Genomic DNA, 18,381 nt, shown 5'->3' on the forward strand with positions numbered 1-18,381 from the left:
TGTATCAATAACTGCACCTGGATTGTGTTTGTGTCTTTATCAGATTCCTGTCACCTCACAATCAACACAAACACAGTGAACAGACACCTCAAACTGTCTGAAAACAACAAGAAGGTGACCTTTGAGAAGGAGCTTCAGTCATATCCTGATCATTCAGACAGATTCGACGTGTTCCATCAACTGCTGTGCAGAGATGGTCTGACTGGTCGCTGTTACTGGGAGGTCGAGTGGTCAGATCTTGGTTACATATCAGTGAGTTACAGAGGAATCAGAAGAGAAGGAAACAATAATGACTGTTTGTTTGGTTGGAACAGTCAGTCCTGGACTCTGTGCTGCTCTCGTGATCGTGGTTACACGGTCTGCCACAATAATAGAGAAACATACATCTCCTCTTCCTCCTCCTCCTTCTCTCACAGAGTAGCAGTGCATGTGGACTGGCCTGCTGGAACTTTGTCCTTCTTCAAAGTGTCCCATGACTCACTGTTCCACCTCTACACCTTCAACACCACATTTACTGAACCTCTTTACCCTGGTTTGGGGTTTAGAGCCTGGCCCGAGTCCTACATGGTTCTGTCAGAGATAAGGTTGTGATTCTTTTAGAGAACCTTTCTGTTGAACGATTAGTTCAGTCTGTGTATGTCTCTCTTCACATTTGACTCAAAGCAGATCATCTTCAAAAATATTTTCCTCTTTGGTAAACATTTTTATTTTTTCAAATATACAAGAAGGACAAGCTGCATGTTTCTTTTTAGATCTTGAAGGATTGCTGGCATCACTACATGATCACTGTCAAAAAGTCTCGAGAGGGATAATTGTCATGTACCATTGAGACCAACAGCCACAATCTACGTGAAGTTTTTAAAGCCGTCACCACAGTCTGACTGCTTGAAGCATCCTCTAAATTGTGTAATGAATTTTTAATTTTTTTCATTCAGAAAGTTTCTGACATAAGAGCTGTTATTTCAGCACCCAGCTCTAATCCATCGCAGTCTGTCCCTCCTTGAGGTGTGCTCTAGTAATTTGAGCCTGTGACCTTGTCTTTTCTAGAAGACATTATCATTCACATGAAACCATCAGGCTCTCCTCTGGATGCCATCACCCCTTGGTTCTTTAAACAAATTTTCACCATCATAGGAGACTTACCGTACTCAACTTTAGGCCCATCTCTAGGTTACCCTTTCTATCAAAAATCTTGAAGAAGGTGGCTTACCTACACTTGAACTCTTTTCTCGATAGGAACTGTGCCATGGAGAAGTTATAGTCCTGATGAAGGGAACTGTGTTGTCCTTCTTTTGCTTGACTTTTCAGCAGCATTTGACATTGTGGACAAGAATCCATTGTATGAATTCATGAATCTTTGATTTGAAGCAGCAGAAAAACTAAAACAAGTCAGAAAACAAAGCTAAGATTTTATACATTTGACAAACATAAAAGTGGGAAGAGTCAGCCTTATTAAGTTGTTAAGAATCATGGAAAGAAGTTCTAGATATTTCCCTGTAACCCTTGTGCTATCTTAGATGACACCATCCTTACATTGACGTGTTCTCCCTACCCTGACAAAGGTGGATAAAGGTGGAAAGATTTCATGTAATCCATGGACACCAGTGAAGATCACAAATCATTGAGGAAAAAAGGTTCAGCGCACTGTCTAGTGGGTCTAGATGACCCAACTCCCAGTGTAAAAGTGCCTAGGATAGCACAAGGGTTAAGCATGTTTTGTTCTTCTTTGAATGTTCTAGTGTTTTAAACACATTAAGGTGTGTTTCGTTATCTTTCAGTTTTCTAATTCAGTTACTGCAGCATTTTGATCATCAAAGTTAAGAAAGAAATCTGAATCCAAACGGCTCCCATTTTTGTGGGAGAATAATGTTTTTGAACTTCTCATTTAGCCCTTGTGCTATCCCAAGACCCCACCCTTATATTGACGTGTTCTCCCAACCATGACAAAGGTGGATAACGGTGGAAAGATTTCATGTAATCCATGGACACCAGTGAAAATCACAAATCATTGAAGAAAAAAGGTGCAGACCACTGTCTAGTGGGGTCTAGATCAGTGTTCTTCAACCACTGTGATATTGTCAAGTGTGCCGTGGAAAATTATTCATTTGTGTGCATGTGCATTCTAGCGCCCGGCAGAATAATCATTACTCTTCAGTACTCTTCCATACCAGTAGATGGCAGCAGCAGATAACTAATTGCTTTGTGCTTGAAGTCAGGCGAACTAGTGACACATGCATGCAGCGGCAGGTGTATGGAGTCCTATACTGTTCATAATTAAATAAATAAATATTTAATTAAATAAATAATTATGACCTCATGCAACTACACAATAAACCAATAAATCTCTCATAAATATACAAAAAGATCATGAAATTGTGAAAAACCTGCACACTGATTTTAAATTAGCCATTATATTATTCAATATATTTCATTTTGGCTTTAAAAACCTGTTAATTATTTTAAAACAGCATTTTAAAATATTTATTTTTAATCATGTTGAATTTTATTATAACTTTGTCTTTTTTCAGAAGCTCGTATTTCAAAATCAATATTTTCCAAAGTAGCTTTGTTTTATTTCATGTTGCTGTTTTTCACAATGGCTTATTTATTTCATGAAGAGCTTTTTCAGTCGCTGTGGCGACCCCCCATCAGGGGTCGCCACAGCGAATCATCCATTTTCATGCAGACGATTCGCATGGATACCTTGGCAATGTTTTACCAATGTTATGCCCTTCCTGACGCAACCCTCTCCATTTAGCCGGGCTTGGGACTGGCACAGCAGTAGAGAAGGGAATAGGGAGCAGCCCGGATTCGAATCCTGATTTCAAAGACGGAAGGCGCCGTAAACCAGCACGAGCTAAACCTGCTCCCAAAAAAAAGCATAAAAACAATTTAAAAGAGATTAAAACCAGCAATAACAGGGCTAGGCTTATGCTAAAGCACTGAAATGGAGGGACAATTCTTTTTTTAAACTCTCCAAGAGCGTGACCTCTCTAATTGCCGGTGGCAACTGATCCTACATAGTTTAGGAGCCAAAGCAGCAAACCCCCGGTCCCCCCGAAACTTACATTTGGTTCTGGGAACCATTAACACAAACTGGTCGCTGGAGTATAAGGACTTCAGGGGGAAATATTTTAAAAGCAGACTAGAGAGGTAAGAAGGTACTCTATCTGCCAGGGACTTGGAGGTATAAGGACCTCAATTTTGACAAAACCAAGTATTGCACCGGCAGCCAGTTAAAAGACACCAAGATCAGTGTTATGCAGTCAAACTTCTTCGACTCACAAATAAATCTGGCAGCTGCTTGGACCAGCTGCAGCCTGGCTATTGATGCCTTGGGTAAGTCAGAATACAAAGAGCTGCTATAATTTAGTCTGGACAACACAAAGGCATGGGTGACTATTTCAAGGTTCACTTTTGATATACAAGACTTAATCCTACCGAGACGTTGCAACTGAAAAAAGCAGGACCTAGTCACAGCATTAATTTGTAGGTTGAGTTTTAGAGCTATATCAAGTTGGTCCAAAAGGGGCAAGACAGAGGAGATCATGACCATGATCTTTTCGACCACTAGGGGTAACACAATTACCTCAGTATTGCTTTGATTTAGACCTAGAAGCAGCACAGACCAAAAGACAGAGATAATTTCCTTGAACGAAAGTTGATGGAAAAAATAAAAAATCATGATGATATGTGATAAACCACTGCTTCCCAGCTTGTTCCTCTCAAATCCCAGATCCCTCACAAACCAGGTGGATGAACCGAGACTACAAAGTGCAACAAGCAACTGCATCAAGCATTTGATCATTTTAACCTCAGAATTTATTTATTTTTATCGCAGACTTTTTCTTCTTTCCTCTTCAATCACAGCATACACAACCCTCACCATATGTCCCTGCAACAGAGTGACTGTAGACAGTCAATGTTCACCAAACATTGAATACCTGACAGTAAAAGACAGGTCCTTTTAGCTCCCAAAAGAGTTTACTGCAGTCATGGTTATGGCTGTGTATGCTGATGACAATTCAGTGATCAAGCAGAGCAAATATCCTGTTGCTGTTCAGATCATAGCTGGGGATTTTAACCATAAAGCCTTAACCCTAACCCAAATTCTAACAGCATGTTAAGTGTGCCAAAAGAGGAAACAACACCCTGGACAAGGTCTATTCTAAAATAAAATAAAAAAAAATGTGTAACAGAGACAGAACTTTACCACAACTGGGCCAAACCGACCATTTGTCCTTTTTTTTTTTAATCTTGTACACACCTCACTCAAGAAAACAGTTCCCACTTTCACAAAGACTGTTACCACATGGCCAGATGATGCATCCCAACTTCTCCCTGACTGTTTTGGGAGGACGGAGGTGTTTTCAGTCCCTGACACAGTCAACGGCTCCACTCTGCCTGAAGTCCACCAACATAGTTTCCCTTCCCAAAAAGTCTGACATCTCCAACCTCCAGGACTGTGGCTCTCACTCCAACAGCCATGAAGGGCTGTAGAAAACTGGTCTGCAGTCATGTAAGCAGCCCTCCCGCCAGGACTTGACCCCCACCAGTTTACACACAGGGCAAACCGATCGATACATGCCATAGTAACAGTTCTGAATGCTGCACTTTCACATATGGAGCAGTGTGTGTGAGGATTATCTTTGTGGGTTGCAGTTTGGCCTTCAGCACACGGCCTGGTACCACACAAGCTAGTGACCAAGTTGGAGGAACTGAGACTTCCCCTATTCAACCTGCGTGTGGATCAGCAGCATCTTCCTCTCTGGTCACAGAGTAAGAGTAGGCTTTCACACATCCACATCACTAAGACTCCGTACAAGTCTCCCCCAAAGTTGGCTACTCAATCCCCTGCTATGCTTCCTGTACACACGCGACAGCACACCTGTCCACCACAGCTCATGAAAAAGGCCCAACAGAGACCGAACTTCTTGAAAATACTCAGGAATAACAAGATCACCCAAAGACTTCTTATTAACTTCTACCGTGCCACTATAGGAAGTATTTTTCACAACTGTACATGCATTAGGTAGAGCAGCTGTAAAATGGATCGAAGAACAGTTCTTCAACAGGTCAACAACACCACCCAAAAGATTGTTGACTGCCCTTTTCCCACTTTGTAAAACTTACCCAGCTCCCGCTGTTTCAACAGAGCAAAGTACATCTTCAAAGACACTTCACATCCTGGTCACCCCATGTTTTGACTCCAAATTGATTTACTGTTTGGAATTAATTAGCAAATCAAGGACGGACCAAGAGTTTCCAACATTACACTTTTTTTAATAAAATGTTCTTTTTCCCTGTGAAATGAAACAAGATTATGTGGTCTTACACTATTCCAAATCTATATATATGGGTGATGTATAAAATTCACATTACTTTCTTTAAACAAATAAACCCTTTTCTACACCATGGATGTCTTTTACTGCGCAAGATCTTTGCTATGAGTTTCTCTGTGTTTTCTAAGTTTAGACTTTTCAGTGAAGCCTTTATTACATTCAATACAAAAAAAGGGCCTCTCTCCTGTGTGAGTTCGCATGTGTGTTTTCAGATTAGAGATATGAGTAAAACTTTTGTCACATTCCTTACAAGAAAAAGGCTTTTCTCCTGTGTGAGTTCTTATGTGTCGTTTGAGAGTAGATGCATCACTAAAACTTGTGTCACATACTTTACAAGAAAAAGGCTTTTCTCCTGTGTGAATTCTCATGTGTCTTTTGAGACTACATATTTGACTAAAACTTGCATCACATTCTCTACAAGAAAAGGGCTTCTCCCCTGTATGAGTTCTCATGTGTCTTCTGAGATTAAATTTTTCACAAAAACTTTTATCACATTCTTTACATGAAAAGGGCTTTTCTCCTGTGTGAGTTCTCATGTGAATTCTGAACTGAGACCAGAAACCAAAACTTCTACGACATTCTTCACAGACATAGGGTCTTTCATCAGACTCAGTTCTCATGTTGACTGACAAATTATTAGCAGGACATATGTCCCTTCTCTTTCTCTGACCCCTGTTCTGTGGGTCTGTCTCTCCATCTGTAGTTGATGTTGATTCTTCATGCTGGTTTCCTTCTTCAACCAGTTTATCAGTTGCTTCAAAGCTCCATTGACTAATAAGATCTGCTTCGCTGTGCTCATTTTCCTCATAAGTAGGAAACTCCATCGAGGTATCGGTCTCTTGCTTCAGATCAAGCTGCTCTTCATCCTGACTGATACTGAGCCCTTTTTGCTCCTCTTTGATATGCTGAATTTCTCTTTCTCCCCGTTTCTCTTCAATCTGTGCAAACTCTGGTTCCTCCTGCTCCTCTTTAATCTCCTGAGGTTTTGGTTCTTCCTGTTCCTCTTTAATCTGTGTAAACTCTGGTTCCTTTAGTTCCTCTTTCATCCGTGGAGGTTCTGGCTCCTCTTGTTCCACACTGGAATTCCTCTGGTGGTTGCAGAGATCCTCATTTCCACTTGCATAATGCTGGGGGAGGACTGCAGAGACAAAGGAGAATCCTCCTTATATTTTCAAAAGATGTGTATATTGCAAAGCACCAATAAAGATCTTAATGACCTCAGTTAGAAGCCTTACTGTTAATTTTTTTTTATTAAAAAGGACACTCTTTTTTTCTTATTTAAAGTTAGGACAGTAAAATGGTGATGTTGGTTTTTCAGTCTTCATTGGATCAAACATCTCCACAAGGAAATACATCTCTGACCTTTTAAGTCTATACTTTACTGTTAAGCATTCCAAAAACCAGCTTTAAGACGAGAGGAGATCTATGCTTCCAAGCTGTCACTCCTCATCTTTGGAAATCTCTTCCATTGTTGCTGCACAAGAATGACTCCACCTTTTTTTTTGTCTACTACTGTTTCACAGCAATTTCTTTAACTATATTTTTCACGGGCCTCAAAGGTTTTCAGCATAGGAGGCCACGGAGGAAAAGATAGGAAGCTACTGCTAGCAGAATCTGAGCACAAAAGGAGTGAGGAGTTGACTGAGAGGGTCCCCCAGGAACATTTTTATAATAAGGGTTCTGTCTATGCATTTTACAAGCATCTGGGACATTATTTCAGCTGATTTGAAAGCAGTAGAGAAGAAGGTTTTTATACTGAACTCAGTCAATGTTGACAATTATGATTTCCCTCAAACTGTTTTCCTGCGACTGCTCACCAAAATGGCAATAAAAATTGTGACCTGGCCTTTTAACTGATCAGCTGTTTTTCTTTTTACTTAATAAAATAATATGTTCCAAACAGAAAAGAAGTCAAAACATAACTAAAAAATAAGATAAAAACTAACTAATTTATTAAAATGTTTTATTGATATCTAATTAACGTCTTTGCTTTGTCTAGCCACAGGGGTTGCAAGCCAGTTGCCTCTGTGCCGGTCCCAAGCCCGGATAAATAGAGAGGGTTGCGTCAGGAAGGGCATCCGGCGTAAAAATTGCCAAAATAACCATGCGAATCATCCACAACACTTTAGACATACCGGATCGGTCGAGGCCCGGGTTAACAACGACCGCCACCGATGCTGTTAACCTACAGGGTGTCGGTGGAAATTTGACTACTGTTGGTCGAAGAAGGAGGGGAGGCAGAAGGGCCCGTGGCCAGAGAGAGAAGGGAAAAGGCAGGAACATAGGTTTGAGAATAGGGACTCTTAACGTTGGCACAATGACAGGGAAAGGCAGAGAGCTGGCAGACATGATGGAGAGAAGGAAGGTAGATGTACTGTGTGTGCAGGAGACAAGGTGGAAGGGCAGCAAGGCACGTAGTATTGGAGGAGGATACAAACTGTTCTATCATGGTGTTGATAGGAAGAGAAACGGGGTAGGAGTGATTCTGAAGGGGGAGTTTGTAAACAGTGTTCTAGAGGTGAAAAGAGTCTCAGACAGGATGATGAGCTTAAAGTTAGAAATCGAAGGGGTGATGGTGAATGTAGTCAGTGGGTATGCGCCACAGGTTGGCTGTGAGTTAGAAGTGAAGGAGAGATTCTGGAGTGAGTTGGATGAGGTCATACAGAGTTTCCCCAGAGGAGAGAGAGTTGTTATTGGAGCAGACTTTAATGGGCATGTTGGTGAGGGCAATAGAGGTGATGAGGAGGTGATGGGCAGGTTTGGTGTGAAGGAAAGGAATCTGGAGGGACAGATGGTGGTGGACTTTGCGAAGAGGATGGAAATGGCTGTAGTCAACACTTACTTCCAGAAGAGAGAGGAACATAGAGTGACATACAGAAGTGGAGGTAGGAGTACCCAGGTGGACTACATCCTATGTAGACGAGGCCATTTGAGAGAGGTTATTGACTGCAAAGTGGTGGTAGGAGAGAGTGTAGCCAGACAGCACCGCATGGTGGTGTGTAAGATGACTCTGGAGGTCAGGAAGAAGAAGAGAGGGAAAACAGAAAAGAAGACCAAGTGGTGGAAGCTACAGAATGAAGAAACTTGTGAGGAATTTAGGCAGAAGTTGAGACAGGGTCTGGGTGGTCAGGATGAGCTTCCAGATGACTGGGAAACTACAGCAGAAATTATCAGGGAAACAGGTAGGAAGGTGCTAGGTGTGTCATCTGGAAAGAGGAAAGACGGTAAAGAGACTTGGTGGTGGAATGAGGAAGTACAGGAATGCGTCCAGAGGAAGAGGTTGGCTAAAAAGAAGTGGGATGTAGAAAGGACTGAGGAAGGTAGACAGGAGTACAAGGAAGCGCAGCGTAGAGTGAAGAGAGAGGTGGCAAAGGCCAAACAGAAGGCTTACGATGAGCTATATGACAGGTTAGACACAAAGGAAGGAGAGAAGGACTTGTACAGGCTAGCCAGACAGAGAGACAGAGATGGGAAGGACGTGCAACAGATAAGGGTGATTAAGGACAGAGATGGAAAGGTGCTAACAACCCAGGAGAGTGTACAGAAAAGATGGAAGGAGTATTTTGAGGAGCTGATGAACGTGGAAAATGACAGGGAAAGAAGGCAGGAAGATGTGGTTGTTGTGGAGCAGGAAGTAGCAGAGATTGGAAAGGATGAGGTTAGGAAGGCTCTGAAAAGGATGAAGAGCGGAAAGGCCGTTGGTCCTGATGACGTTCCTGTGGAGGTATGGAAGTGCTTAGGAGAGGCAGCAGTGGAATTTCTAACAAGGTTGTTCAATAGGATTTTAGAGAGTGAGAAGATGCCTGAGGAATGGAGGAGAAGCGTTCTGGTTCCGATCTTTAAGAACAAGGGTGACACGCAGAACTGCAGCAACTATAGAGGAATAAAGTTGATGAGCCACACAATGAAGCTGTGGGAAAGAGTAGTGGAAGCCAGGCTTAGGAAGAAGGTGGAGATCTGTGAGCAGCAGTATGGTTTCATGCCCCGTAAGAGCACCACTGATGCCATTTTTGCTTTGAGAATGTTGATGGAAAAGTACAGAGAAGGTCAGAAGGAGCTGCATTGTGTGTTCGTAGATTTAGAGAAGGCGTATGACAGGGTGCCGAGGGAGGAGCTGTGGTACTGTATGAGGTCGTCTGGAGTGGCAGAGAAGTATGTCAGAGTAGTTCAGGACATGTATGAGAGAAGTATGACGGTGGTGAGATGTGCTGTAGGTCAGACAGAGGAGTTCAAGGTGGAGGTGGGACTACACCAAGGATCAGCTTTGAGTCCTTTTTTGTTTGCTATGCTGATGGACAGGCTGACAGATGAGGTAAGACAGGAATCTCCCTGGACAATGATGTTTGCGGATGACATTGTAATTTGCAGTGAGAGTAGAGAGCAGGTGGAGGAACAGCTAGAGAGGTGGAGGTTTGCTCTGGAAAGAAGAGGCATGAAGGTCAGTCGTAGTAAGACAGAATACATGTGTCTGAACGAGAGGGATCAAGGTAGAAGCGTTAGGTTACAGGGGGCTGAGGTGAAGAAGGTGCAGGAGTTTAAGTACTTGGGGTCAACAGTTCAGTGTGATGGGGAGTGTGGAAAAGAGGTGAAGAGGCGAGTGCAGGCAGGTTGGAGCGGTTGGAGGAAAGTGTCAGGAGTGTTGTGTGACACAAGAGTGCCAGCAAGACTCAAAGGAAAGGTGTACAAGACAGTGGTGAGACCAGCTCTGCTCTATGGGTTAGAGACGGTAGCAGTGAGACAGAGACAAGAGGCTGAGATGGAGGTAGCGGAGATGAAGATGTTGAGGTTCTCCTTAGGAGTGACCAGGTTAGACAGGATAAGGAACGAGTACATCAGAGGGACGGCTCATGTTGCCTGTGTTAGCGACAAAGTCAGAGAAGCCAGACTGAGATGGTTTGGACATGTTCAGAGGAGGGATAGTGGATATATTGGTAGAAGGATGTTGGAGATGGAGCTGCCTGGCAGGAGGGCAAGAGGACGGCCAAAGAGGAGATACATGGATGTCTTAACAGAGGACATGAAGTTGGCTAATGTTAGGGTAGAAGATGTCCATGATAGAGTGAGGTGGAAAAGGATGATTCGCTGTGGCGACCCCTGATGGGAAAAGCCGAAAGAGAAAGAATTAACGTCTTTGCTTTGTACTTTTGGCATTTTCAAACCGTCAATGATGTGTTATATTTTTTTTAATCACAAATAAGTTGGTTCGTTTAAGGAAATGAAATTGAACAAAAGTAGTTTAACATTCTGGTATGAAGATGTTTTCATGTCAATTAATTGTAAACCCAAATTAAAACATGCTGAGAAAACAAGGACAGATTTACTAAAGAGCTACAAATTTATAAAAAAAATCTCTTTTCCTAATTCTGCCTCCAGTTGATGAATTTTTATGTGAACGTATGACAAAAACATCCTGAAAACAGCCTGTTGTTTTAGATTCTTGCTACTATGTCATTGACAGTAAAAATGACAGCACTCTCATGAGGAAGAGGAAAGGGGGAGGGGGGTAGAAAGTTTAATTCACAATACATTTATGTGTGTTACTATATTTTGAAAATACAGTTTTATGAGTGTCAGATGAATTAATTTTGTTGTGTTTATCCGTCAAATCTTAAAGTACTGTCCATAAAAATATTGTCTGATATTAAACCAGTTTGTGGTCACGTACTGGTAACACACGGAGCAACTCGTTAGCATAGCATCCCAGCATCAATTTGCAATAACACAGATATATCCAAATCAACAGTTTTAATTAAACTTTCTGTTGCTGCTTTAAGTCCAGCAGGATTATCCTCCAGTTCTTTTCACTCCCTTGCGGAAGAAGCTCATCTTTGCTAGATGCCTTTTTCTATGTCTGCGCCTTGCCAGAACCCTACTCCGAACAGCAGAAGCCCAAGAGGGCAGAGAGCTGGGAAAATAAACCCCTCAATAGTCTAATTTGGGCGACAGTGGCTCAGGTGGTTCAGCAGATCGTTCAATGATCGAAGGGACAGCAGTTCGATCCCTGCTCCCCCCAGTCCACTGTCGTTGTGGCAAGACACTTCACTTGTCTTGCCACAACGACAGTGTGGCTCCACTGGTGTGTGAATGATGATGAATGTCCCGGAGATGATCAGAGAGGGTGTAGGCGCAAATGGGCAGCCACGCCTCTGTCAGTCTGCATCAGGGCAGCTGTGGCTACATCAGTAGCTACCATCACCAAGCTGAATGAGGAGTGAGTGAATAATTATAACGGACACATTATAAGCGCTTTGAGTGTCTGGAAAAGCGCAGATAAATCCAATCCAATGTTACTAAAAAGGCAAATTCAAATTAATTGATAAAATGGATCTATTGGTAAGGCTGGGCAATAAATCTCCCAACAATTGTGCTCTGCAAAATGGGTGGTGACGCAGATACTCTGGCTATATACATTAACAGAAGATTTAAAACACATTCATAAAACTTTCACTCATAACAGAACAGACTGACATGAGCTGAAAAAAACCTTTTTCCATGGGATTGATATGATATTCTAAATTTTTACAATAGTCTTTGTATTTTATATTCTTTAAGCAACAATTATCAAAACCAAAGAAAAAAAAGAACCAATATATTTAAATCTGTGTAAGGATACTAGTTATAAAGATATTAGTTTCAAGTTTTTGGCAATATATTTTGTAACCAGATGCTTCAATATTTAGTAAAATGTTTGTTTTTAATATTTAAAGAGTTTTTTAGCCATCATAAGAGGCAGTTGATATTAGATGTATAGTAGAAATAAAGATGTAAGTACTGACATCTGAGTAGATTTTGTTGCTGTTGAATATTGGTATCGAAGGACAACCAAATATTATTTGCCGCTGTCAGGGATCAACCAATGTTTATATCCCACTGCTTTCACTGATTGACAGACAGACTCATTCTACTGAAAAAGCTAATTATGAGTAAATAAGTCATTCTAAAAAACCAGCAATGTGAAATAAAAACAAAGATACTCTGAAAAATATTTATCCAAAGGTCTTAAAATTCCCATTGAATTATAATAATTTTTAACATGATTAAAATTAATATTTTAAAATGCTGTTTTAAAATAATGAGCAGGTTTTTAAAGCTAAATGAAATATATTTAATAATATAATGGCTAATTTAAAACCTGTGTGCAGGTTTTTCACATTTTCATGATCTTTTTATATATTTATGAGACACATACTGGTTGATTGTGTGTTTGCACGAGGTCCAATTTATTTATTTAATTATGAACAGTTTGGAACTCCATTGTTCTCAAGTCCCGCTTCAGGACCTCTAGGAGGAAGCACGGGGACTGACAGAGAGACACTCATAATGTACATTCTAAAGTAAAATCTGAATAACTGCTCTGAATAAATAAATAACAAACTTTATGTTGAGCAATATCTCAATATTCTTTTATATATGTTTTACAAAGCTTTAGAAATATTTCAGGAGGGTTTTTAATGAGTAAGGGTCAGTGATGGACATTCTTTGGCAGTGGGGGGTGGGTGGGTGGTCCTCCGTATTCGCAGATTCTGTGTATTCGCAGATGTCACTGGTCCCTAACCCCCGGGAATATGGGGGGAATATTGTAAAGCTGTTTAGGTTGACCGACTGTTAGCATTAGCCGTCCTATGGGGGATCCATTAAAAATTACTCTGTAGATGTTTTAGGTTAAATTAGCAATGTTTCATGAACCTTATGATTGTATTTTGTAACCTGTCTAGCAGTTTTACAGTTGTATACCAAGATTGTTTCAAAGCTTGACCTCGCCAAATCTCACAAAATCTCATGACTGTTAGGTCACCAAAAAAGAAAGGCATAAACAACCCATCTCTCCTTTTATGGATCAATTATTGATCTATTAAGTTTGAATTGATTCAGATCTATTAATCGATTCTATCGACTTAGCAATGTTAGAATGTTGCTGATCCGGCTCCAAAGACAAAGTCATATTAGGAAACTTTTCTAAAGACAGACTGTAATTTTAAAAATTGATGATGTGCTAATTTTTGCATCCCAATTTTATAATAATTATCAGTGATTCCCTGTCACAACTGGGTTTCTTTTGATGTGTTTTTTCTTTAAGTTGTGTTGTCTTAGTGTTGTTTTTTGAAAATTTGAGTTTGAATGACTCCAGGATGTAAGCGCAAACCACGGTAAGTCTTCGTTGATGCAACTAGCATAATTTCAACAGATTCTGGGGTGGAGAAAAGCAGGTGTGCACCAATATCCAACATTTGTTGCTTAAGTGCAACACAACAAACTGATTTCTCTGCGTCAGAATCAGTCAGTCTACGTTTATTGCATAAGCCCTTCACTATTGTAAAGCATTGCATATCAAATGTGTTCTATATCAAGAATCAGACAGAAATAGCCTCATACCTATTTAAATAGCTCATATGCTGTTCATAAAGCTGGGTGAGTTGGTAATTTTTTATGATGGTATCTTTAGGATTCAGAAGGTATTTTATTTAAACGTTTGAATTGTTGCAAACACAACCACAGTTCTGGGACCCATTTGAATCAAGAAAAGGTTCTTACTCAAGATTTATGGTACATGCCTTCGTCCATCCTCCCATCGAAACGACGAAGTAGCCCCTCCAAAAAAACAGAGGAGTTGATGCCAAAGAGATCAATTTGGGTCTCATCCGACCATAGCACCTTTTTCCAACCAATCCCTAAATTACCATTTCTTGGTGACTGTGGTCCTAGTTGCTTTGAGATCACCAACTGGTTTGTAATAATACTTTCTCTAATATTATAATCGCTTTTTTATCTTAATTTTGATACTTGATCAGTGATATGTAACAAAGATTTCTGAAATGTTATGTTTACTTGCATACTATTAATATGTACTTCATCTTTGTTGTTCAATGTGATTAATTCTAAATTTTGATGTCAGTACATTACCTCCCTGAAGTGAATAACAGCTCCAAATATCAGTTATTGACCTTCTAGACTTCATTAATCTGTTTTGATATCTATTTTGGAAAAGAAAAAGAAAAAAAAAAGACCAATCTCGATTTCTTAGTCTCACTTCGGAAAGATCTAAAATTAGGCACAGTATGTTCCCCGCTTATTGACAAAATTTGTGGTTTCGTGTATTCCCAGATTTTTTTTCAGTCACGTGACTCCTCCGGTTCATCACAAAAGCTCAGACAACTCAAAACGCTTGTATGAGACTTTTGCATTCAAATGAGGTGCTGGGGAAATTTCTCAGGAGGGGAGCAGGAATGTAGAGCACGCCGGCTCATCGGCTTCCTTGCCGGCTGCTAAAGAATAGTTCACGGTGACCAACAGCTCAAGCAACAGTTCCACCGGTACCTGAATCACTATAACCAAAGTTTGGGCCCCTGCAAGGAGAAATGGCATCAGTTGACTTGACTACAGAAGCGTCCGGAAAATATCCTGAAACGCTGAGGAAGATAATAGCATTTACAGGTTTTGAATCTTAACAATTTGGCAGGTGTATTTGATGTTATTAAACATGTGTTCTTTTATGTGTTCTTTTATGGTTAAAAGATGCCAGCTGAGAGTAGAAGGATTATTATTTTGAAGGGATTATGAAGTCTTTTATCTGAATGGAATTTTTGAATACATTTTAGATTTATTTGCAATGTATGTAATCCAAAAATAATGAAAGATAACAGAACAGTTGTAGTTTCTAACCATTTTCTTTTCAATACTAGATTTTACAATGTATTACAAACCTCATTTTATTTGTATGTAACTTGGTAGAGGGAAAAAGTGCTTTGTTCAGCACTTTGAGGTGTTTTTAATTGGAAAGGGGCTTTGTTAACCCTTGTGCTATCTTAGATGACCCCACCCTTCCATTGATGTGTTCTCCCTACCATGACAAAGGTGAATAAAGGTGGAAAGATTTCATGTAATCCATGGACACCAGTGAAGATCACAAATCATTGAAGAAAAAAGGTTCAGAGCACTGTCTAGTGCAGGGGTCGGCAACCCATGGTTTCGGAGCCACATGTGGCTCTTTCATCCATCTGTTGTGGCTCCCTGTGACTTTGGAAAATAATGAGTATTTTATAATAATTCAATTTTATTTTAGTTTTTTCATTTTTCATGGCATTTCAAAGGCGCTGCTGGCTCCGCACGAAGCGAGTGCCACGTAAAAAACAGCTTCGTAATGAGCTCGTATTTATCGGACGATACCTGCAGAGCTGATAACAGGGAGAGGCACGCGGGGCGGCTTCAATAAACACTCCGATCTTCTGCCGGGAACTTGACGTGCTGTGGGGCAGAGACTGATGACAGACTGAGAGTTCGCGCCAGCGTTGCCAGATAGAGTCACAGTTTTCCAGCCCAAAAGTCATCTGAAAACCGCCAGACCCAGCCAAAAACCGCCCAGCACAGCTTTTGTTGATGTTTTTTTTCATACTGGACTGATAAAATAAAAGATTTTTCTAAATAAAAGAAAGTTCAGACTAATAATAAAATGTGTACAATATTGAATATTTCTTCAGCGGAGCGCCTTCTTTCATTCATTTTCTTAACCCGCTCTATCCCCGCTATAACCTGAGTCCGGCTCTTTCATCTTTGTACTACGCAGGAGCGCCCCGACTATCGTATTTTGTGCTCTCTGTGTAGGACACACTGAGGAGGGCGGGGGAAACAACTCTCAGCTGCAGAGGATGTGAACAGGTGAACAGGTAGAGAGGAAAAGCAGGTAGAGAGGCGGAGGAGGGGCTTTGGCTTCAAACTCTGTCAGAGAGATGCAAACACGGGCGTCAGATTGAGACGCAGCTTTCACTGCGGGAGTTGAAGCAGAGACTTTCTCTGGGATCATTTTATGAACTCACACGTGGAAACATGATTACCAAGTAGATCTCTTCAAAATAATAATCCTGATCTCTCCACATTCTCAGTGTCTACCATGCATTGACAAACACATCGCTCCATGCAGCGATCAGACCAGAACCAGTAACTCCTCCCACACGCGGCTACGGTATTATCCTTTAAAGAACATAATGTGCATTTGCAGCGGTGTATGCTTCAGACGATGTCCGATTGGCCAACCTACATGTCAATCAAGTCCCTTACTTCTCAGTGAGGATTTTGATTGGCTGGTGGATTTTAAAGAAGTAATTTTTTTTTTATCTTTTCTGGCCCGCAATCTACACTCATGTCATTGAAGGTCGATCGCGATCGACGTAATGAGCACCTTTGAATAATATATACATGCATAATATATATAATGATGTCAAAACGGGTTGTGGCTCCGAATGCTTTCTTTTTTATTAGGGGCGGTCCCAAATGGCTCTTAGAGTAAAAAAGGTTGCCGACCCCTGGTCTAGTGAGTCTAGATGACCCAACTCCCAATGTTAAAGTGTCTAAGATAGCACAAGGGTTAATTTGTCAAGTTTATCAGTCATTCATGCCATTTAAATTCATCATTCTCCCTACTTTCTGGGCTTGGGTGACATGCATTTAGAAATGCAAAATCAAAAATCACGGTTATTTAAAGCTTTTAATTTGACCGCAGACTAGTTGAACTTACCAACATATCTTTAGAGATAGTAAATATTTAAATATAAAACGTAACCAATATTTTCCAAGCTTTAATTGGAGCTTTTTTTAAATCTGTTTAGAAATGAGGGAACTAGCACCATATTTGTGTTTGATGCCTGCCCGTCCTGAACTGGAACAGCAGCTTTCTGTTGTCGTGCGCGCGCACGTTGCTGTGTAGCAGCAAATTGTCAAAGGCCAATCTAGTTTATCGATGGTTTCTACATAAGCAGTCACCGGTCCACTTTCATTTACATCAGAATGTTCTAGAGGAATAAGGGTTTATCTCCGAGGTTGAAGTGAACCTACCTATAGCGTCCAGCTGTGATTTCCTGGTGACATGATGATCCAGCAGTCTGCGCTGACGACAGAGCTCCTGCTCGTACTGGACGATTATTTCTTCACAGTGTCTGAAGATTTCTTCAGCTGCACAAGCTAGTCGCTCGCTGATAAACTCTCTCAGAGACTGAAGTAAAGACATCGTTACTGCAGCTGCTCCGATTTTTAGCTCAAACTCGCACAAACAACGCCATCCTCGTCACTGCAGCTCCGATCATCTGCTAGTTCCACAATCACAGTCACGTTGTCATTACACGTAACACTTATTCACTCATTTATGACACTTTGGAAGATGCGGAGAGTTTGGACGCGAACCACGTATCGTCCTTTCTGTCCAAAACCTCAGAAACGTCCAAACAAAACACCACTGTCCTCTGAACAGAAGCTAAAGCTGCTAGCCTGCTAGGCCCTTAGCCCGTGTTGCCAGATAGAGTCACTGTTTTCAAGCCAAAAGTCATCTGTAATCCGCCAGGTCCAACAAAAAACTCCCAAAGGGTTAATCAGTAATTAATTAGCTATTGTAAGCAGTAATTAATCATCTATTATTCAATACTTTCCTCTTGCGTCATTTTCTACTGATACTACATACATAATTTTGCTGCTAGTTAGAGCTAAACATAAAATAGTAGACTCTCATCTTCAATAACAATCACATGTGAGCTTGCCCCCCCCCTCCTTTAATTTATTTCTTAAACATTTACAACATTAAGGAAAAAAAGGAAAGAGGAAAATATACAAACTTTTGGCTGTGTTAATTTTGACAGAGAATTTTAGTTTAGTTTTTTTCGTAGACTTTTGAGTAAAGTAAGGTTTAGTTTTAGTCGCAATTTAGTCATGTTGATTCTATTAGTTTTAGTCTTATTTTTGTCGACTGAATTAGAGTAAAGATTTAGTAGACTAAAATCTAGAGTAAAAGGTAAAGCACAGTTATGAAGATATGAATAACACTCAAAGACTTAACTAATTTGAAAAAAAAAATCCATTTTATTTCACTTTGCTTTCCAAAGTTGTCATCTCTGCAAATTCAGCATCACAACATAAAAAAACTCAGAGACAAGAAATTATAATTCCATCACATTTAAAATCGGTGTCTGAACATAAAAAGAACTTTTATTGAAGAGTCAATGTTGTCAACGAAGTTAACACTGCTAATTGATAACGTGTTTTTTTTTTCTTCCAAATT

The 18,381-nt window shown here is 40.5% G+C and overlaps 2 protein-coding genes across 4 annotated transcripts in view; one reads left to right on the top strand and one right to left on the bottom strand.

Annotated features, from left to right (window-relative positions):
• The window catches only part of LOC101171392 (NLR family CARD domain-containing protein 3), a 16,499-nt gene extending 12,798 nt beyond the window's left edge, over nt 1-3,701 (top strand). The window contains exon 10 of the mRNA XM_011483263.4: nt 44-3,701. Coding sequence (XP_011481565.3) covers nt 44-591 — 548 coding nt within the window. The 3' untranslated portion in view covers nt 592-3,701. The remainder of the gene's footprint in view (nt 1-43) is intronic.
• LOC101171144 (uncharacterized) overlaps nt 1-17,647 on the bottom strand; it is a 26,991-nt gene extending 9,344 nt beyond the window's left edge. Inside the window, exons 1-3 of one of the 3 annotated variants that reach the window (XM_078933837.1) lie at nt 17,169-17,608; nt 15,507-15,584; nt 5,263-6,480 (exon numbers count right to left, since the gene is read on the bottom strand). In XM_078933837.1, coding sequence (XP_078789963.1) covers nt 5,426-6,480; nt 15,507-15,584; nt 17,169-17,340 — 1,305 coding nt within the window. In that variant the 5' untranslated portion in view covers nt 17,341-17,608 and the 3' untranslated portion in view covers nt 5,263-5,425. Of the gene's footprint in view, nt 1-5,262; nt 6,481-15,506; nt 15,585-17,168 lie in introns of those variants that run through there. The other 2 variants (XM_011483269.2, XR_013648469.1) reach the window with 2 other exon arrangements.
• Nucleotides 17,648-18,381: the final 734 nt, after the last annotated feature.

Source organism: Oryzias latipes, chromosome 2 (genome assembly GCF_053564925.1).
Source record: "Oryzias latipes strain Hd-rR chromosome 2, Olatipes_Hd-rR_3.1".
Classification (NCBI taxonomy): Eukaryota; Metazoa; Chordata; class Actinopteri; order Beloniformes; family Adrianichthyidae; genus Oryzias; species Oryzias latipes.